The 23659-nt window shown below is 38.1% G+C and overlaps 1 protein-coding gene across 3 annotated transcripts in view; it reads right to left on the minus strand.

The window, feature by feature from the left end:
* The window catches only part of STAU2 (staufen double-stranded RNA binding protein 2), a 143793-nt gene that overhangs the window by 24739 nt on the left and 95395 nt on the right, over positions 1-23659 (minus strand). Inside the window, exon 13 of one of the 3 annotated variants that reach the window (XM_061342984.1) lies at positions 3881-3913. The exons of the other annotated variants lie outside the window; for them this stretch is intronic. Within the exon in view, the coding sequence (XP_061198968.1) occupies positions 3896-3913 (18 nt within the window). The 3' untranslated portion in view covers positions 3881-3895. Of the gene's footprint in view, positions 1-3880; positions 3914-23659 lie in introns of those variants that run through there. 3 annotated transcript variants of the gene reach the window in all.

Below are 23659 nucleotides of genomic sequence, written 5' to 3' on the forward strand. Positions count from 1 at the left end.
AGTTTCCTGTAAACCAATGATAGGCTTGAAATGGAAATATATATATATGTGTGTGTGTGTGTGTGCCAAGAAGACACTGCAGGTCAAGCTATCTGATTTCTGTGCAGATTAGGTACATGAACCCTCATTTTTGAGTCTAGTACATGGCATGCTCAAAATCGATGGCCACCTCACACTTTGCAGATTAGGCTTAAGGATACATATGAGATCAAAGCCTTGAACTGTGTGTATTAACAGAGTTAATAAAGAAGAAACAAAAAAGAGATACCTAACTTTTGTTATGATGTGAGAATAAAGTTGAATATTGCCAGCAATATAAACTATCAAACATGAAGTCTGGAGCTTTCAGTACTATGCACCTTCTTAATGCAGAATACCCTATTCTGCTAAACTTGAAATGTTTGAAGGCATCCAAAGAGATCTTGCTTACTTGCACTGGGTTGGCTCTGGGTGTCAGCTAAGCCCCCATCCAGCTCCTCGCTCATTCTCTCCCCCGCCCCCAGCAAGATGGGGGAGAGAACTGGAATGGCAAAAATGAGAAAACTCACGGGTTGATAAAGCCATTTTAATAAGTGAAGAAAAAAGAGGTAAACCCAATTGATACAAAGGTGCTCACCACTTCCCACCAGCACATCAATGCTCAGTCACTTTGCAAGTGATGGCTACCTTGGAAAAACTCTTACCCCTCCCTCCCCCCCTTCTCCCCCCTGCCTTATTGCTGAACATGTTATACGGCATGGAATATCTCCTTGGCCAGTTAGGGTCAGCTGCCTCAGCTGTGTCCCCTCCCAACCTCCTGCCCACCCCAGCCTGTTTGCACTGGGGTAGAGTGAGAAACAGAGAACACCTTGATCCTGTGCTTGCACTATTCATCAGCAGCTTAAAGAGTGGTGTGTTATCAACACTGGTTTTGTCACAAATCTAAATTGCAGCATCATACAGACTGCTATGACGTAAATTAGTCCATCCCAGCCAGATCCAGTATACTACTGGGCAACAATGGAGTGGTACTGAATTCAGTGGGTACTGAATCCAGATTATGAAAGCAGGTGGTCAGAATACTAACATCAGCTCTGTTCTAACCTAAAACTGGGTGTTTACCTCATTTGGCTATACAATATATAGAATTTTAAACAGCTGTATATCCTGAAGTCAACAGCCTGAGACCGTAGATTGTTATAACTGAGCTATGAATGCCCACCTCCCCTAAACAATACTGTGTTTCTTTCAAGAATATAAAATAAATCTGTATAAGAAATGGTAGGACTCTTTCCACGCAAGACAAACAAAGGCTTTCTTAAAACATGAGCTATGCTTCACTGAACTTGTACTGCTTTTTAAAAAAAATAGGTTTTTATATTAAACCAATTTGTCTTTATTGCTTTTCAGTATTAAACTTCATGGTCTGCTTGCTTCAGTATTTGAAAATCAATTATTTCAAAGTATTAATGTTATGAAGAGTTAGTTGGACAGATTACCCTAAAAAAGACTATTCTAAACATTCAAACTGCTTGAAATCATTTAGTGTGGCCTTACTTAGATGTAAAAACAATGACTGTCTTTACATCTTACTCTTTTATTAGCTTACTAGCTCATTTTAATTCTCAAAACTCATGTACTTAAATACTACTCACTGTAGAGGAGCAGCCTGCACTGTCTCAGTGACAGGATATTAAATACCCTGCACTCTGTTTCCATTTAGTGTAGAAAGAATCTAGGTCTGTTGCATCCAGAAATGGAATTAAGTTATCAGAGAATATTGATTTCAACCTTGAGAAATGCTGTGGCTTTGATGAAAACTTTAATTGTGAAATAGAGTTAAAATAAAACTGAGGTAGGATGTCACCTATTAATTCCAAACGGAGTATTAACAACACAAGACAAAAATGAGTTCTGAAAATTCAGGTTTCTGCATCATCCTTATTCAACTGTGATGTTATTACTGGCCAAAACCACTTGGGTTTGTTCCCATAGCTTAGCTAAAAGTTTATTTGTTGATATATGATCCCATAAAAACCATTCCCTGAGTCGGGATGGGAAAACATCTTAGACATCCAGCCCTTCCTCTGGAAAGGCTTTCTAAAAGCTCCACTGCTTTGGTCAGACTTTTGTGTCTGGGCTCATAATCTGGAAAGAGCAAAGCCATGAATCCCCCAAAGTTATTATTTTATATAAAGTGACCTGTTCTTAGGCTGTTATTCCAGCCAGGGAGGCCGGCAAGAGAGATCAGGGTTATACCTACCTACAGAATAATAGGCTCTTACCACTGAGCTCCTGGAAGCTGAAATACTGTGGATTTTCTATGTATCTTATAAATATCCAGTTTAAGAAGAAAAAAGGCTCGGGTAATCCATGAATTTAAGTGATACTGGGATCCCATTACAAGCAGAAACCTTTGGACCTTTCTAAGTTTTACATTCCATTGAATTTCTTGCTGAGTTCATCATGCTAAACAGTGGGATTTGAAGTTTGGAAGAGGAAGATTCGGACACACGGAATTCCTTAAGATGTGAACATCATGCAAGAGAACAGCCGTGGCCCACAGACTTTCTGTGCTCTTCAGGGCCAGACCCAGCATATTTCATTCACCTCAGTGATGACTCCCTGGGTGTGCATCAGAGCAGTTCCCGAGGTACAGCAGGTACCCTTTGCCTGCTCCAGCCTTCTTGCTGCAATGCCTCCTGCAACCCATGCACTTGGATTATGTCTGGGGAAAAGTCAAGCTGGAGAGAAGTCAGCAAGGAGGCCTTCTGGGCACCTGCTTCTTGTCCCTGCGTGAGGCTGGGAGATAGCCAGAGTACGTACCAGCCTCAGGGGCTTGGAAGCTCAGAAGTGATTTTTGAAATAGTGAGCCCAAATATTTTTGGTAGTAGTTATATCAAATGAATCAGAAAACTGGAACAAGTAGGTGATAAGGCATCTTATTAAACTGACAATAAGACTGAAAACTACATTATTCGGAATTTTGTTCTTTTCTAGACCTGAGAAACAGGATATCCTGAATCCAAGGTTTTCACACATGAAAAAAACACCAAGTCACATTACAGGTATTCAGGCAAAGGAGCTCTGTCTTATGACAAGTCATATTCAATTCTCATTATTACTTGTCAATCTCAAAATGAGTGTCCATCCTCAGTGAGGAATTTTAAATTCCTTGGTAAGTTTGAAGGAAGAGCACAGGATGGATTTGAAAAGTCGTATTGTGTTCTTCCTTTTAATATTAAATATGTTTTCTTTTCTGGTTGTCTGGGGGGGGGGGGGTCCCTGAGGAAAGAAGCACCACGTCTTTACGTTCTCTTGAAATATTTTTTCTCACTAGTTCTGATGAAACTTCACTACTTCTGATGAAGAAGGAAGTGGAGATGCCAATGTTTGCTGCTGATTCAGAGGCACATACCAAGAGTTGTAAAAGCGGCTGCCTAAAAGGGATTATGTGTTCCTTGAGCTGTTATACACTTAAGGAGATATGAATAAATTTACAAATTCCAAAATGATTAAAAAGATAGAAATATTCCCACAGAAAGAAAAAAAAAAAAAAAGAACCAAAAAGAACGTTGGTGAAATGGAACCTATTCATGCCAAATATTGCCAACACATTTTATATGAATAGGATGTCAGATGTCCTGGAGTTATTTATACAACTAGTCTACAAACAAGAACTGGCAGTACTAGAAAAAAAAAAAAGGGTTTTATCTGCTTATTTTTCAGTTCCAGAACACTTACAAACCTGTATCAAAGAATAATCCACAGACTGTTGTGTTCAGTAGATTACACAACAAAGAATCAGAAGACTGGTTTGTTCTGCTATAATTTAAGCCTGATTAAGTCATGGTAGGGACTGTACAGACCATACATGATGTGCAGTCGTCTTTGACCTCATCCTCTAGATCCTAGTTCAAAGAGTGGAAAACATCTGAAATGAGACTAACTTTTCATAGCTTTCTTAGTCAAATATGGGCTACAGCATAGGCATGATGGTCACTTTTCATGACAGCTAGTTTCATTGTCACTATTCTCAATCATTTATTTGAAATACATATAACAGCTTCGTATCACTATTAATTTTTTATGTGTAAATTATTATCTCTCTCTTCCTTCTAAAGGTTCAGACAGAAGGAAAAGTTAGACACTTCTCTAGTCCTTGGTATTTATCAGAGGATTTTTTAATCAACAAAGAATCACAGTGGCTGAAAATCTGAATGTAACAATTCGGGAATTACTGAACTACTGAAGTACAGTGCAGTTCAGTTTCAGTATAACCCTAAGCTTTATTGCATTTTTCTCTTTAGAAGCAAATCTGCCTTAGGCAACCTATTTTTGACAGACTAGAGTACATCCTCCATAAGCCTAAATTCATATGATAAGCTCTTATTCATAAATCCAATTTTATCTTTATTTTGGAGGGAAAAACTAAAGATAAGATCACTTTCTACACTTGCCCTTAGCTGCTTCAGAAGAAGGAATGCAAGCTGACAAAGCTTCTTTATTTCTACTTATTATTCTAATTACTTATCCACAGTTTGGATCATGATTGCTTCTATTTATAATGGGAGCCTACACATAGCACTATTTCTGCATGACTGCTTGTCAAACAAACACCTCAAACAATGATAAACAGCTCCCTTTCATAGTCAGAAATTCAGAATTTTTCAGAGGAAACAAGCGAAACATATTTTTAAGATAGAGGGTGGCTGACCTGCAAATTGGAGATGTATACCTCAAATTTATTAATAGAGACAGCTTGAAGTAAAGCAAAGTCCTAAAATAAAGATTAGGGCTCACAGTGCATAAAGTAAACTTTCAGTAATAAAGCATATTTACACATGTGAAATATTTAAAGCTCTTAACATGTTATGCAGTATGCAGCTATACTTTGTAGGCATACTTTAAATGTACTTCAAATGATCCTGTTCTAACTAAAAGGCTACCCACGATTAGCATTAAATGAATGGGGTTTTTAACAAGGGAGAAAAACAAAAGCTCTGCCTCTGATATGAAGGGTCATAAGAAAGAACAAGCATGAAATACCAGCTTTCATTTACAAACAAACCAACATTTTAAGTCTGGTTCTAAAGTCTTTACACATGGTACATTTAGGGAAACAAAACCGGCTCATCGTTGTATGATAGGAAATAACACAGTTAAGTTGAAGTGACAGTCAAGTTTCCATCTGAAAATCAGGGCGGCTAATGGGAAGCATGGACACAAACTGTTTTTAGCCTCTGTGTAAGAACCTGACTTGCCAGTGATGTGCCCTACAGCTCTGACTTGCAGGCGGCTCTGCGTGACAAACTTCCTCCACGCGCTACAGAGCAAAGTAGCACTAAGGAATTACTTGAGAGGAAGTTTGTCAAGCTATACAAATTTGGGCAGAAAGAAAGGGGCAAACAATTTTAAGAGAGTAGTACTTGATTTCCTTCCAAGGAGCTAACACAATGCGGTCCACTTGTCAAGATCCTGCTGTGGCGAGGTGTTGAGAGCACCCTAGTTCAATGGGCTGCGGTCAGCGTGGGATGCTGAGCAAATTTCAAGTTGCACCCTGAATCGTGCAAGCATTCAATATGCTCACAACAGTTCTAGCAATCATCCTGAAGGTTTGCACATAACCCACGGCCACACAAAAAGAAGGTTAGAGCATATGGCAAGATTTCTAAGTGCTCTGAAAGACATCAGAGAACTTTACATGCAGCAACAAAATATTACATGTCCAAATGCTTCAAAGCTGTTTGCAAGTATCACTATCATGCTGTAGGACTGATCCTGCTGTCACTCTCCTTTCATTTCAGCAACCCCCTGCTGAGAATCTGAGATTATATTGGCTCCACAACTCTTCATGCAATGACATTTACTGAAGAATACCAGCAGAGACAACACGGAACTGTTATTCGAAGATGCTGATGTAAGCGTAACTCCTTCAGATGCTAACAAAGGTATACGTATACAATTACAATATTTTGCAGGTTCAGATCTGTTCTGTCGTCTACACAGTGTGTCTGCTCTAGCCTAACAGTTTCAGTAAGGTGAGCATGCTTCCAAACAGGTGATCTGATACCTGAGAAATTCCCCTCTTGTCCCCAGCTCCTTCCTTCACCATTCATCTTGTGTGAACAACCAGCCTGGAATACGCTAGCTAATCCTAGAAGCTCCTTTTAGGACTAACTTATTGCCAGTTTTGGGCAGACAGCTGCTTTATCTTACCCTGTACTCAGGGCTCAGATTTTCACCCACTTTGACTGACACCAAGAAGCAAATTGCATTACCCTGTTAACCTTTGAGATTGTCACAAGGATCCACAGTGTGGCATGTTGGCAGTATGGTTTAACTCACACCATCTGCTTCAAAAGTGAATGTCCTTTACACTTTAGATAAAAGAAAAGCCTTTGCTAAACCTATACTACAGCAGTGGTTATTCAGGTATTCTTTTTTTTTGTGCCAAAATCTGCTTAAGCAGTTCTTCTCCCCTCTTCTCCACTCCCCCATCATCATTACAGCCCTTGTGAATGCTCCATTGATTATGCTGCTGCAATTGTCTATCAGGACATACCAGTGACTGGCCTACAATTAATTTGCCAGGAAAAATGAAGTTATATTTAATGCTGGTCAGTTTTCATATCTATCTCATTCATCCCACAGGCCTGAAGAGATGTACCAAGAGAAGGGGTGGCATGACAGATGTACACGCTAGTGTCACCACTAACAGATGATCTGTGCAACCATGCCAAATGAACTACACTAGAAACATGATTCACTGGGAAAGTCAATTCAGTTATACAGGCTGACTCACAACAGGAACCACAGGTTCATTGTGGAATAGTGCAATTATGCTGTTCTCTAGAGAATACCTACACTAGTTTGCCAGGACAGCTAGGCTGATCTAACGCTCTGCCACTTCTAAAATTAGCTGTCCAATCTATCCCCTCCCATGCCAGGAACATGCTCCTGCCTCCAGTCTTCCACCACCATGTGCATCTGCTGATGCCCAAGGAGAGCCATAAATCTATTCCCATGTTTTCACAGGGTTCATTTCTCTGAACCGGGTCCCTGGAGGGGCAGGTGATGGTGCAAAGGAGCCAGCTACCACGAAGTTGGGAATAACGTGGCAGGAAAGGGATGAGACCACCTCTTTTGGCAGCAGGTAGCAATTAAGTTGATTTAGTTTTAGTGTCAAACTACATAATGACCGACAACATACAAAGAAGTACTTACTACCTGTCCGTCAGTCAATCCTCGAGTGAGCATAAAAGGGTAAGAAGGTTCATTTTCCTGACTTAATGTGGTGGCATGTGTTAGAACTGGGCAAAGAAAGTAGATTAAGTTCTGCTGAGCTGAGAGTTTTGGGAGGAGAAGGGGCATGGCTCATTAGCTCTACTAGTCATAGGGGAGGGGAAGGTGGCTTTTCACATAGGGGCTTAGGTAAACACGAGAATTTTACAGGAAAGTGCTTGAGGAAGTCAAGCTTGAGAGGAAACAGACTGAAGTTTGCATCTTAGCTGTCTCTTTAATTAACAATGGGGATACATTCTGTGGAAATTACACATACGGTATTAATTCTGTTTAGTCTCTATCCTGTGTAGTTTGTAAACTTTTATAGCCTTTTATCAATTCTTTGGTAAAAGGTTTCTGAAATGCAGTTTCTCTCAGTTGATGGTTCAACAATACAGAGACTTTGGTAGTAATACCAGCTACAGAGGAAGAAGGGCTGATTCAGCATCCCTCCTAGCCTGAGATTTTCCACTTCTTATAAAAGCCTACGACAGATGAAAGAAGCAGGGCTGTAGAGATAAATGAAGTCTGGTAATAAAATAGTGTGGTGCTTAGAAACATGCTCGCTACTCTGAATACCTGGGTCTAGTGGAAGGTGTCCCTGCCCATGGCAGGAGGTTGGAACTAGATGATCTTTAAGGTCCCTTCCAACACAAACCATTTTACCATTCTATGATGATTCTACCATTGTATGAATATAGACACAGGAAAAACAACAGCAACGAATTAGAGTAATTTGAGGGGAAAAAAATATTTTATCCCCTCAGATTATTTCTCTCTCTCACCTTGCCTGCATCACAGCCTCATCTGTGGGTATGCTCTGCTCTTCCTGCTAAGGATGCAGCACTGTTCAGGCAACAGCATAAAATTCCCATTGAGAGAGGATACAGATATCTAACTCTATAGGTGGTCATCTGGGAGACGAAAGACCTGGCTTTCATTTTCTACTCTTAAGTTTGTTGTCTATTTTAATCTAAAATTTAATTTTCTAAACATATTAACACTTTTAGGTAATTTTAAGATACAACCATAATCTGTATTTGAAATTAAGCTACCATTAATATGATAGGGGCCTGATTGTTTATAGGCTGAGGTACAGACCTATAGGTCTTGCATCATGTTCCAATCAGAACACTGTATGCTTTATTAGCAACTTTTTTAAAGTAGTTAACTCTTTGACTTGCTATAACTCTGAAGTCCTGTTTGAAGTCAAAAGATGAAGTGAATTTAGTCCAGTCTTTGATGATTCCACAGAATGTGTCAGGAACTTTGGCCACTACATAGACAGTGCTACCTCCATGGACATACAGCAACAAGCTTGAAGGGCATAATCTGAAAGGTCATTAGGAGACTGAGCAGACCTCAGTGTGGCAGGGGGAGCAATTTGTTTAGCTTTTGTAGCCTGCACGTATGTTTAGGAATACAGTGAGCACCCCAGTTATCAGCTTACAGCACTGCTCAAAGTGGACTTGAAGCTTCGTGCTTCTTCACTGGTGACAAGTTTTCTCCCAAACAAGATCTGCCAAGCCAGTTTTCTTTTTAATTTTTCTAATAAAAGATTTGGGGCTAAACTACTGCCATTATAAATGAGATGAAACCATGACTTCTCTGTTGTGGAATCCAGCCCTTCAAAGTTTAGGCGGTAATTCCAGGTTGTTTCCTTCCCAGTATTGCTTATTCACCTGTTACCAGCACCACCACAATGTTTTCATTCAACAGAGAAAAATTTGCTTGATTCCTACCTCTCAACAAACAGAAATTAACTAGCTTGCTTGCAACCATGCATGAAGACATTAGAACCAGCTGCTGTATATCTACAGCAGGACTCAAGATTAAAGCAGTGTACAGTGCCAAGTAAATTGGCCTATCCAGCAGTTTTCTCTGGAAAGAATACTGAACAGAACTGTAATATACCTCTTCTAATTTTCTTGCGTCAGCACTAAAGGTAGATAGTATTAGATATTTGCTTCACATCATTTACAAGGGAAAAAAAGCTTTCATGGGAAAGTGCAGCAAGGAGCTGAAGTGGTAAAAGACTGGTGAAATGCAGGTTGTGAGAAGGAATCTGGGGCAGAAATACTGAAGAGCATTAAACTCCTTCCTTTAGCATTCACTTTCTCCAAGACTACACTGCACTCTAATGCTCATGGTTAAAAAGAATAGCCTGCACAAAACGGTTCAGAACAGGCTCCTGCTTCACTTGCATGACCTTACCCCAGGAGAGAGCTGGCATGGGGTACAAAAGCCCCCATGTCCCACCAAGGTCCTCACCCACCACCCTGAGGCTGGTTTCCTCCAGCAGTCAGTCCCTGCTCCAGTACTGCCAGCAGAGATTACTAATTATGGCAGTGTGGGTCTGTAGCACTGACACCTGCCTCCCCAGACCTAAACGTGCAGCTTCCTTCACAGGGGCCTCCTAGAGACATCACATTTGAAGAGCTGTCATTCACAGATGCCCTGGGCCAGATTCTTGTAGGTGACCTGCAAGTGAAATATTTCCCCTTACTAATCCCCAGTAGCCATCAAGGGCTCTCTTTAACAATGTGAGATGTCACTATGTCAAACAAAAATGGTACTAATTTCTGCTTCTGAGCTGAAAGTTAAATTCTGATTCCTAATAATTATTTATATCAAAGAAGAAGACTGAATCAGTGACCTGTCCTCTGCCTTTAGTTTTCTTAGAGCCCTCTGTTCTTTGAGACAACAATAGCCATGGGAATCACAGCTCTCTAAGGCCTGGCAGCTCCACAGCCTGGCAAATGTGCTGTCTCACTTTGCCTGCAGTTATGCTCTAGTGAACAAAGAGCAGCAAGAAAGCTGAGCACTGAACAGCCAAAGGAACCAGGGACCAAAGGACATTCCATCTCCTGGCTTTGGAGGAGTGATAATGGGACAGGTAAAATCTATCTGCAAAACATGGTCTGGAGATGGCATCATCAGTAGGGACTTCTTAGCCAATACTGAAGTAGAAACCCAAATCAAAACATGAGCTTGGAGGTGTGTTACCATTCATAGTCCAGCTGATATGTCAAACCATATACTTGCTCCTTCTGCCAATAAAATTATAAGGATTTAGATACTTGGAATTACATATGAGAGAGAAATCTTAATGAATTCAATATGGCACTTTTATGTTGCTTATTTTATATGACTACTCAAACACATATATTTAAAAAACATAAATGTATTCCTTCTGTGGGGAGACAAAAATATGGCTATTGGCTCTCTCGAAAAAACAGCTTATGTAGCAATTTTTAGCTAAAGTAGGTTTAAAAATGAACTATGCACAAAGAAAAAATACATCTTTTTCTAAAGAAAGACTTTCAAAGAACCTTATGAAGATTAGCAATGCATTGAAGCCAAATATTTCACAGAAAGAACTTGGAAACAAAATACTGGTATTCTTTCTTGGATTACTCTCAAACAGAGGCTTCTGACTATAATAGTATGCAGTACTTGTGTGATATGGACAATTGCCTTGGGACTGAGAAATCAGTTCTGCAAAGCACTAAAAATGTTGAAGATCAGCACTTTGCAGGATACTGCCAATATTCTTTCTGGGACCAGTTACTTGCTGAGACACCCAAACTGATTTAGTGTTAGTGATGCATTTCAAATGCTAAACATGCCCTGCAGATCTGAATACTACTTTAGTAAATGATTTTTCCTTCAAGCATTGACAGATAAATCCCTTTAAGTCTCTTCTGCAACAGGCCAGTGTTTATAAGCATACAAAAATTCTTCAAGAAAAACTGTGGATTAACTTTAAAGTGGAAGGTATATGCACCATGCACAAGTGAGTTTTACTGGAGACAGTTAAATCTACTGACAGCAAATGAATGAATGAATTAATCTCATAGAGAAAATATTTAGGAAAAAATAACAAGGTAGATATTGGTGGCTTAAGAAGATCTAATGGTGAATAAAGAACCTATTTCATAAAGCATGTATGAAATAGGTGCATGTATGTCATTTTACAATGTCTTAGATTGTTTAATTATTCAGAACAACTTAAGCACCAGTGTTTCCTATTCAGCTGCAATAAGTCTGAAGCAAGCTAATACTTGAAGATTTGTTCCAAATGAGCAACTAGATTCCAAAAACTTTATGGTGAAGATTTAGGAGAGGATTAGCATGAATAGCTGTGTCAGTGCTGGCTGACTTTCAAACACCTGCCCATGGCTTGATTTTTCAGAAAATATTTGCTCAGTTCTGAAAAATCAGTTTCTCTGATGACTTTTAAAAAACCGAATCATCTACAATCACAGGACATTTGAAAATCTATTTTCCTCCTAATGCTTTTGGATAACTACACTTTTTACAGTTCTAACCATCAATAGTGAAACAGAAAAGAGATTCTAAAAGTGAATCTTGTCACCAAATAAACCATTGGTATGCCACTTAAATAGCTTCACTCTTGGCATGCTAAATTTTCATGCTCCGATAAGATTTTGGCATGATCCTTTAATTATTCTTGCAAAGAACACAAATAACTGAATCATGAAGCACTCTGTTATCTTGGTGTCGCTCCCAATCAAAGGCAATATGATTATATGAAAACATCACTATTGCTATTACAATGTAAATAAGGCAGTAAAACCCTAATAAAGAGATAAAAAGTAAATCACCACAGTGTATTAACTCTGCAAAAAGTAAATGCTCAGCTTTGTCATCCCCCTAAAATAGAGAATAACAAAATCTGCTTTAAAATGCCTATATAAAGGCTGAAGAAGTAAGCCACTTTCCTTATGGAGTTTCTCAAACTCTTCTGCAGCACAACTGTCTCTGTGTTTGTTGGGGGAAAAGGGGTCCAAAAGCTTCATGAATTATTCAAGAAATCTAGAATCATTACAAACGATGTCCCACAACACTTCAGCCCTGGCTCCAACCCTCTGGTTAGCACACAGCCTAAAGGAAAGCATAGTCAAAGGCCCTGTAGTTGGTGCCACTGGTGATTATTTTCTTTGCACAGATCCCGTAAATGCCAGTGTAGGTGCAAAAGAACAGTCTTCTTCATGCTCCTTCTCTTTTGCCATGCCTTCTATTTCCATTCTGATCTCTCTGGACACATGGATTAGGGAGAAAAGTCAAGTGCTCCAGGCCATAAACTGTTTTGTTCGTGTTCATAAAAGGGATGCACACAAGGAAAATCCTGGGTTATAAGCGGAAGTCACCACCTATCTGATGCTTTGATACCATTGTATAAATTCTGAACAGGGACTATGGTACAAAACCAGATATAAATACTCTGAGTCCTCAAAGCCAGTTCTGGGCAGCTCCTTTTTCAGGTACAAACTTATCCAAATTACATGACTGAGATAACTATCTGCTGCCAATACAGCCACATCCTGAGGAAAGGAACTGAGAACTGAGGTAAGCTCTATTTCACAGAACTTCAAGCACCTGATTAGACATAATCCTTAAAACTGTAAAACCAAAGACTGAAAAACACGTAGGCACTGGCAACCCCAGTGATTGCCTATGCAACCCTAGTATGGTCCTTTACGTATGTGCAACATAGTACAATCTTTAAATACATGCTCATTCTATTCCTGTCTAATGCCACTCACAAAATGGGCATTTTCAAAAGACCATCTCTTTTCCAAACCTGTCCCATCGTAAATCCAATGTTTCATGACAAAGAAAGTGGCGAATTATAAGGATGCCCTGGAAAGCAGCAGAGCCCACTAAGCAGAGCACTGGACCAGCACCTATACTTCCAGTTTTGCTGCTGGCATGGTGGCTGATTTTTAGGAAAATGCTGATCATCCTTATCCCTCATTTCCCTATTTGTAACATAAACACAGCGGTATCAGCTTTCTTGGTAAAGTATTTGAGATAGATATACCAGTAAAAAGAGATAATAAGCAGTTTTGAGAGACAGGAGTTACACACCTCATACAACACTCCCTTGTCGGTGGAAAGACTGAAAAAAACTCCACACCTTTCAGCTTAAACAAATCTAAACATTCCTAATCCTTGGATCACACCTGGAACTATTTATTACCAAGATCTGATCCTGTGATGGGATTAGTTCAGCCTCAGTGTTACAGTAACTCCAGTGTGGTTTCACTCCTGTAACAGGGAATAAAAATACATACTTCTGGAGTTATGTTTCATATTAGATGGTGAACATATTTGTAGGAGCCCTCATTTACCCATTCAGATTCAGAGGATCCCATTACAGAGTTTTGTATGGTTATTTTCTACTTATTCATTGGGTCAGGCTTTCCCCAGGGTACACTTCTAATTCATAGTCTTCTACATTATTATTACCCTTTTGACCTAACTGATTAACCAAAGTTTTAGGCCCTGAGGGCTGTTTCTATTAAGAGGAGAAAATTATAAAGTCGAGCATCTTGTAGGCATATCTAGTTAAAAAAACACCTCCAAAGTCACCTGCCCTCAACTTCATTCCTGTTTCCTTGAATGCAAGAGATTCACACAACAGCAAAATATCTCTGCCATCCCTCTTGGAGTCTTTTCAGCCAGAACTCAATCCTTTGTGGGACTGTTCCAGTGCTCATCTAATTCTTTTAATTTCACTTTCTTTTCTTCCTGTGGGTCTTTTGCAATACTTTTCCTCCTGCTTCGTCCACTTTTCTTTCATTTGCTTTTGTTCTTCTCTTCCAGGTATATCCAACTTCCATAAAGATTAATATCCAGTCATACCCTTCTTCCACCTAGTTCAAGTGCCTGAGTATCCCCACATATGTTTTTGTTTCAGGAGGTAAAATGTGTCTGGGATTAGGTTGGAGGCTGCTGGTGTTTGAACAGCTACTAGCATAAGCATATAAATGGATGTAGCAAGGATGCAGCATTCCCCAAGTTCCATGTTATTTCACCTGAAGATGGGTGATTGCCTATTTTTGCAATGCTATGGAGAGCCTTCTGATTCACCTATATATCCCATCTGGCTGGCTCCACAATCTGCAGCCAAACCCGCACTTCTGCTGTTTGTGCCAGTGGTACGTATATGTGAAGGAAGCAGCCATGTCTTTCCCCAGCCTTGTCTCCCTTGCTGCTTGCAGGATAAACAGCTGCAATAGCTCAAAGGAAAGCATCAAGAACGAGAAGCCAGGAGTGTCGGAAAGTCAGAACGATGCTTTCTGCATTGGTGTCAGCACACCTGGCTTGAAGTATTCATCAAAACAGCCTCATCCATGGCAATCTCCCTGAGCTTTGTGGAAGCAGAAATGCTTGTATAGTTGACACCAGTAGCTGCCAGCTCTAATCTGAGAATTTGGGTAAGAATGGAATGGAAAAGCTGTGAATTTTTAAATTACATCAGTTACATAGAGTAGCATAAAGGGTCTCAATGCTTTCTAGCTGCCATATTTAAATAGCTATCCAAATGAATTAGAGAACACAACAGGAAATATGCTCATGATGAACTCTACCTTGATCCTGCACTGACACAAGGGAGTTTTGGTATTTCATAGCCTTAGCAGCTGGAACCCTTAAAAATTTTAAGAATGTAGGAACCTCCAAAGGACTGTTGTGAAAGAAAAGCCAAATTTATGGTGACTTGCCCAATGCTAAGGGTGGCATCTCTGGAACAGCACCCTTTTGCCCATATCCCCATCTCCTAGCCCATCTGATTACAGTGCTTTCCTCACAATGGGAGTCCAACTATTACCTTCAAAGGTGAAAACCCTGTGTAAAAAGTAAGCTGTAAAAATAGCTAGAGAAGCACACCAGAGAATGCCCTGCTATTATTTCTTCTTGCAGATACACATTTACAAATAAATTTCCAGCATCAGTTCTTGTGGCAATACATGCAGCATTCTCTAAACTACTGCAGCAGTTGTGCTATACCTATAACCCCAATCTATAACACAAATATTAAAGCAGAAAAAAGGTGCATAAAATCTATATTACCACATTAATCTCAAAAGGACACTTGGCTAATATAAAATTCAGCATCATCTTCACTGATGGTTCAGGGAAATAAAGTTGTAATAAATCGCTGCAAGGCAAAGTACTAATGATGGAATGAGGCTATGCAATTAAGATGTAACTTTTTAAATCGCCTTTGAGGTTAAACGTAGAAGAATTATGAGTAAAAGGGCAATTAAGTGCCAGACTTTTCAATCTAAGGTCTCCTCATCAAAGATTCAGTTACTTAAATTGTTTTTCACTATTTCAGAGGAAGAGCTGGGTGTAACAATATTTCATCCCCCACAAGAGGAAGTAAAGAATACTCTTTCAAACAAAAGCATTACCAGGCTATCAAAATCTTTACAAAGAAAAATAAACTAATCAAGATTGATCTACTAGGGCTCTCAAGTTCCCGAATTCCTAAGTGTTAACATTGGGTTATAAAAGGGAAAAGAAGTGTAAAATGTAGCCATTATCATCTTCATAGCACAACCTTAAGTAATATATATCTTAATGAAACATGAGCTGCACAAACAGTGTACCTGATATTTCTATAATCTGCAACTTTTTATATAATTTTACATGCTGTGTTTAAAAATAATTTCCTACTGAAATCTTTTGAGATTTATTTTTGAGAAGTATGGAGTCACTTATGCTTTGATCCTGCAGATCTTAAATGACTTCAGTGTATGTAATGTCTCTATTGATTAAAGCTATCCAAATCTAAGTGCATTCAAGATTGTGCAGCCAATTCAAGTTTACCTCAAGGGATACATGAAAAATCTAATACCTACTGACTGAAAAATTAAACCAGCTGCAAACAACAGTTGTGCATAAAACTTACAAAAAGACGCTTTGCATAGTATTTAAAATAGCAATCTTTTTTCTACATTTCCTTCTCTTTCCAAGTGACAATGTGCTAGTGCATTGGTATAAATTAGACAATTTTGTATTGTCTTATCATATTCCATCCAAGGTTTCCAAGGCATGTTAAGATGAAGCAATTGGTTAACCAGACTCATTTTGTGAGGTTTCATGTCTACATTTCTAGCAGAAAAGAGTGGGGGGAAAGGAATATAAGATGCTTCTCACCCAAGATCAGTAACATTTCTGTTACTGTGCTGTAGATTTCACTACTATATCTGCATGACATAAACAAATAAAGACCACATGCAATTTTCCCTTGGGCAGACTGAAAAGGGGAGAAAAGAAAGAAAAGAAAGAAGCATAACTGACGGATGCTAGTCACATCACTTTCTGCATGTCTGGAAAGCCCTCAGAAGGCATATGTATTCCAAAATAACTAAAGAAATTCAAAATTCACACCAGTTTGTTGCAAGAGCTCACAGTTTTTATTTTGAACTAGGAATGTGCTATTTTGCTCTAGCTTAAAATAGCCATGCACAACCCTCCTTCAGGAAAACACCACACTGAAAAATGTTCCCTTAAGACGCACAAGACAAAACTGATTTTCTTACTGATTGAAGTTAAACCAAAGTATCACTAATTAAAAACTTACTTCCAGAGCAGGTAAAAGAAGAGTTCAGGAAGACAGGAGAAAAAGAACTATATTAAACGTGGTGCTTTTTACCTTGTGCAAAATGGGCATCTTTATCTTCAATTGCACCGTTAACCTTGTAGCAACTGTTGCTACTGTACTGTCCAAGTTTCACTGTGCATCAATTTAAACAAGAAATGTCATTTATTGCTATCACTTTCATTAGAGTAGAAAAACAGATCTCTGAGTTTCAAAAGAGAGCTGTTTACAATGGCCTTTCCAGCTTAACGTTTCTGAGATACATAGGCAGCTTTCCTGACACAAGAAAAAAAGTGTAAATTACTCGAGTATTCAGCATCATAAAACACAGCCACTGATATAAAAGCTGAAAATGTGCATACCAGCTTTTTATTGTGTGTTTACAACCCAATTCAAGTTTATGAAAAAAGTTTCATTAAAAGTTGAATTATTGCGTATCGGGCACGCTGGCATTACATTGACACTAAAGTAAAACACGGAGTTAACTGCATTGCTGCTTGCTGGATGCAATTGAGCTTCCCTACATACATCTGTAATTTTTAAAAATTCCTCCTGCTTCTACAACAACCCTCTGCTAATTTTCTTCAATTTTCTGCTCCACTAACTTAAAAGTCATTTCCTTAAGAAAACAGATGACAGACAACCTGAGTGACTGATTATATTGTGCCATCACTTTGTTTTTTCTCTGAGGCCTTGGTTTAAGAGGATGGATGTTAGTGTAAATGACAGAAAGGGGAGCTTCGCATAGGATTTCACTTCTGTTCAAAGACAAGCTAATGCAACCTCGCTGAGGTGCAATCAACTTGACAAATGGATGCTGTGCAGCCCTGTGCCTCCCACTGAAACCCGAGAGTCTGATTTACACAATATTCCCCCTGTAAACGGAGGGAAGCCCAAATTCCAATCAGACTTAACGCTGCTCGGCTGTATAATGGGTTGATCTGATAATTCCTCCCATATAATGAAATCTGATAATAGTGGGAAAAAATACATCAGAGAGAATGGAATACATTAATGAACTTGTAAAAATACACTTAAGTCTTAACAGATTTAATAAACAGAGGAGGGATGGCTCAAACCGGGAGTCTTCCTATGTGGTCAGCAGTTCTCAGGTTTAACAATGAAGCTGACTGAAAATACAGTTTCTATTTACAATTGACTACATTCACCACACCTTTTTTCAGATGGCCAGGAAAAGAAAAAAAAAAGGCATTTAAATATCAAAGTAAGCTTTGTCATATGTTTACATGTCTTGCCTTGTTCTGTTTCCCCTTCAAACTAAACTAATTCTATGATACAAGCTGTTTTCTCAGGGAAATGTGAGTCAGATAGAAATGTTTTCCTACCCGAGAAACAGCGTTTCATTTACTAACTGGAAAAAATAGGAAACATTTGCTTCTAGACTTTTATGATATTTTTTGAATTGAAAAACAATCAATTCAATTTAAAAACGCTTTTCACACAAGTTCAACAGCTGGCACAAAACTTAACTGAATGTTTACACTGGAAAAATGTCACAAAAATGTCTATTAAAATCAGTATTTTTTTGTGTATCATAATAAACTACTCTGACTGTCACTGCTCTCTACAAATAAACATTTTGCCTTAGCACCTACAATTGCAACCAGAAGCTGTTCTCACACATATACAAGTTGACTAGTGCAGGATTTTTAGGGTTTTATTTACTTTGCTGTTGTCACAAATAAAAGAAAAAAAGAAAAAAACTTATGCAAACATTTCATGCTGAAGTGAATGGATTTCAACAGCTGCTGATTTGGTGACATCGAGAACCCCAGTGGAGATGTCCTGCTGAATTAACGTCTTGGAAATGTTAAAAAGAAACTTCAAACAGCCCTTGTTTAGCAGGCGGTCGAGGCTCGCTCTCGGTGGGGATCATGTGAAGACTAGCAGAGCAGTCACTCAGTCATGAATCAGACTTGTCAATAGTTGCCTATTTTCCCAACAGGTGTCTCAATCACATGCCATCATCCTTCCCCCCATAGACCTCTGTTTAAAAGAAATCACTATTGTACAGGGCACTGTTTTTTCTTATATAAGACATGTATTGCTTTCTTAACCAGCTCCCTCCTACAGTCCCTGCTGAACTTTATACTTGGTATAAACACGTCTCTCTTGCCTATGTGAGCTAGCAGGGAAAGTACGAGAACTGCAACACAGGAGCAAGGAAGCATTTAATCCTTTGTTATTGCTGCAGATAAGCACAGCAAACACCAAACCATCATCTGCTGTTTTGTCAGATAATTATGAAATGCTATTATATCAAGGTACCCTTTGTGAGTCACTATGCAGTAATCACTTGGTACTCAGACAGAAAAAAGCATCACTAACATAAAAGACCTTACTGTAAATAAAAATGTAGGGAAATGTTTCATATTAACTAAATAAAAAATAAAAGGTTTAAATTCAAAGCACAGGAAACCATTTTCCAAAAGATTTTTTCTTATACCTATTTTTCAATCATCAGTTTTTACAGCATTTTTTGTAATTAAATTATTTTTTCTAAGTTTTGGTATCCTCATTTCTTTTATATGACTCATACATACATCTAACTATAAAAGTAAATTAAGTCCTATGGGTCACAGGTGTCAGAATCCTGAAGAATTACAGGTATTCACAGAAAATTTTAAATTACATAGTTTTTACCTTAGAAAGAAGTGTTTATCTCTACTCTTACAGCTCCATTCTTTGAGCCACAGCAGTATTAAACAGCACAACAAAAAAGATTAGGGATTTTTTTGCCTTGCCTTTTGTGTCAAAAAGCAACAAACCAGTAAATATTCTACAACACTTACTAAGGCTTGTACAATTAGAACCTGCTTCGTATCAGCGAACGACTCTGGGCTTACTGTTGTTACCTTTGTTTTCCAATTTCATCTACTATAGATACACAAAATACTGATGATCTGAAGTAATCTTTAGTATTTTCAGGCCAGACTCTTCCTGCATCAGCGGAAGAAGTACGTTTGTAAAATAATGTAGGCAGGTTAGTAGCAGCGTACTTAACTTTTATAGTAACAGCTCCTGTAGAAACTACAGCTTCTGCCTGACTCACAAATTAAACATAAAAGGAAATTTACCAAAAAATATGTCAGCTTTATGCAGTGTTTTGAGATCATAGCCCCCCTTGTATCGGGCTTTATAACAAAGTTCTCTAAAGAAGGCAAACTCTTCAAATGTAGCATACAACTTAGTAATTTTCAAATACCTTTGAAATTCATGTCAAATGAAGTTAAGACGGCAAAACTGGTGCAGTTTGATCATTCCAGCTGTATGTCAAAATTCTTCCACATTGTTGGATAACATGAAAGTGCAGCACCAGTTCCTGTCACCCTCAATTTAAAAACTTTTGATATACTACCTCTGAGCATGGAGTTGTTTAAATACTATCTCTAACATCAGCAAACTGCATGTACCACCTGCACTGTGACTTGAATTACTGAAACACAACACTACACAATTAAAGAGATCATCTCAGATTTCCACAGAAAAAACATTGTACCGAAGAAATTTATAACAAAAGAAAATATTTTAAATATATTTCAAATGTAAAATATAATTTGATTGTGTTTGTGATGTATACACAGATAGTTAATTTATACAGGATACACCATAATGACAAGTTGTTTTAAGTATGCTGATGGATGAATATAATCTGGACCAGATCTTGAAAGTGCCTTGTAACTGAGTGACCTTACCTACACGCAATCCCTGTGAATTAATTTTTGCAACTTGGCATATAGATTTTTGTAATTTCTGTAAGCAACATATAATATACACGTTACTTCTTATGTGCACTGACAGTATGTCAGTACTACTTCTTTCACTCTGAGATAATTTCTAAGGATTTTGTTCCTACTCATAGCCTTAATTTATCCAACATTGTATAAGACTTTTGACATAAGATTCAATTAATCAATTAGCTTCAACAGAACTGCTCAGATGTATGCTGAGATGTTCTCAGAGGTACATCCTGTGCATCTGTACACAGAAAAGTTATACCTTTTGAGATTTACTTTCTCTGCAATTTTTGACATTATATAAGGATATTATGCACAGAATATGCCAGGTGATTATTTAGAGAATACAAATTCATCCTCAGCAAATTCAGAACCTTTAATGACATTTACCTATTGACTGATTGAGTTTGAACAGGAGCCCAGCCCTATACAGACCACATTCATCAAAAGCTTCGTAATCATACTAGCATATTAACATCTTGAACTTTACTCCCAGCACTCAAGGAATGCAACTCATGGAATAATGAAATTTAGGAGAAATTATACCTTTTCTTAAATGTAAAGACTTGCTTTTGACACAGAAAATGCACTTTTGCTGCACTCTCTGCTTTATCCCCAGCAAAGAGCAAGAACTGCAAAAAAAAACCCAGCTATTTTGGAGCAAACCACTCATGTTGACATGTAATATTGTAAAAATTGAACTTTCAGCAGGTAATCTGCAATGATGCAAGTTCCACTTCATGGACATACATAGTCAGAATCATATTAAGAAAGAGGAAAGTGTTTTTACCTGCGGAGATAACTCTGATATTCTAAAACTTGAGCATGCTTAGCTATAAACTCCAAAGATTAAAAGATATCTTAACAAATCAGATGGTTCTCAAAAAGAGTTAGAAGAGTAAGGTACGCAAAATCTTCTATGTATTTCAAGACTAAAGAAGCTTAAATTATTCTGCTTATGGGAGAAGGTGTGGGCAACCTAAGTGGACCTGCAGTACCTACAGTAAGAGAGATCTGTAGGGAGATGTCTCAAAAGTAACAAAGACAAAACCAAGATCTTTCAAAAGGTAAAGGAAGGTCAGACAAGAAGCGCACACAACTTCTCTCAGACTCAGTGATATTCAGCTTTTTTTTTTTCTTCTGCCAGTCAAGGAATTTAAAGGAAACTTCAGCTGCAAACTCTGTAACACTGCCTTTACCAAATTTCCTCAGCCAACACACTACATCAATGTACTCGCAGTATCCATTCTGAGACCGAAAAAGACTTTCTGACTTCTTTGTATAACAGAAACCAATCCACATCACCTGGTTATACCATTGGAAAAGAAAAGAGGGAAAAAGGGAGCTCAAAAACCAAAGTATCTATTCTACTATAAACTATGCAATATAGCTGGAAACTGCAATTTTCATGCAGTTTTACATTAAAAATTAAATGTAGGAATATCAGTTCTTAGTTTGACTGTATTCAGAGAAGCCCTGTTTTACTGTTATGCACTTAGAGAAGATCCCAGACAAAATGAAGATGTGATACTAAAACCAGGGAATGTTGCTGTATTTTGTATTTCACCTCAGATCAACCTTCATTCACATCGGTTGAACTTGCATTTCTGACTGTCTGTACATTTGTACGTATTGATCATTAGGTGATCTAAAGGAACAACTCATATGCAGACCTACATTAAGTATGAAAATGTTTACAGGATCAGGACATTTGGTCAGAATTTCTTAATGGAAGTGGTTTGGAAACTCATCTGATATCATAAATTGAACAAGTAAAGTTCTGGCAAAAAATAAAGCATGCATCTGTTTAAAAGCTGTGCATGTTTTTTTGTTTCTGAATACCATAGTCTAAGGTATCTAAATCATAAGTCCTGACTTAGAGGATATATTTAAAATGTAGCCTTTATTTTTTCTCATGAGGCTTGAATTTGTATTTTAGACTTTGGACCATAGTCCATATTAATTTTGAAGCTTCATGATTAACCTTCAATAAAGCTGTTCAGGTATCTTGTTACACAGCAGTGTCTTATGCTGCTGATGGAACACAACTTGCCTAAATATCTCATCAAGTGATTACCTCTGAAACAACTTCTGGTGGGCTGTTACATCAGACTGTTTCATACCTTCTTATACTTTCTTTCATTAAAAAAATCTTTCAAGCAAATAATATATCCTTTTATTTTTCAATCCAACACTTTAAAATGCTACACTTACTTAATCTTCAGTACCTTTTAATCACTTAGCCTTTTTGTCTAAAGATGGTACATTGAAAACAGTCAGTTTACCCCTTATCACTTTTGTCACTGTTTAGTCACGACTAGAAACAAGATGTTCCTTAAGATATTTCATAGTTTCATCAAATTCTATTCTTCCTCGTTTTTTGCAACTGGTTTTAGTACTGTTCTCTTCATTCCACTGCTTATTTTGTCACATTTCCCAAGTTTTACTGTAACTCAGTGCCTGTTATATCGCTGTAAGTTCTAGAGGTTATTTAGATATGATCTTGACTTGTTATCCTACAAGGCCTATCTTTTACATAGAAAATAATCTTCTGCAGTTAACACTTAGCTCACTACTCTTCCTTTCAGTGACACTCATTGACAGAAAGTAGAATGGTGACAATTTTATCTGGCCATTTGCTTAACGCAGTTATTTTGGGGTTTGACAGGTAAATGAAACCCTGCTCTTTTCTCATGACTTGCCAACACTGTTGAGATAGAAAGGTGTATGTCTAAACATATTAAAACACATGTTCGCAAGGCAGATGCAGAATGACCTATAAAGTGTATTAAAGCAGTCATTTCTCCAGCTGAAGAACTAAGACAATTGCATTTAAAAGGAGTGTGTTGAGGGGAAAGTGTGAGGACTCATTGTTACACTGCTCAACTGACTCTTCAAGAAGCTCCTTTGCTGCAAAAAATGAGTTCCCCTTAATAATAAAAGTTACTTTCACAAAACAACTCCAGCCATATTAAAGCTGTCAGCTTTCGCTTTTATTTTTCATATTTCATTAGGTCTCTGTTATAACATTGTTTAAAGAGCAAAATTGAGAGTTCAAATTGTGCATTTCTTTAAAATCCCAAATACTGTTCTCTGCTGAATGTTGGTATCACTTTGACCTGAAGAGTAATACAAAGCCATCAGAAATAGGAAGGATGCAGCCAAAATTTCTATTTTCCAGTACATTTTACATACTTCTTTTACTCCAACTAAAAGTCAC

Source organism: Neopsephotus bourkii, unplaced genomic scaffold (genome assembly GCF_033783945.1).
Source record: "Neopsephotus bourkii isolate Nb327-2 ecotype Australia unplaced genomic scaffold, CSIRO-AGI_Nbou_v1 NB_1820, whole genome shotgun sequence".
In the NCBI taxonomy this organism is placed as follows: Eukaryota; Metazoa; Chordata; class Aves; order Psittaciformes; family Psittacidae; genus Neopsephotus; species Neopsephotus bourkii.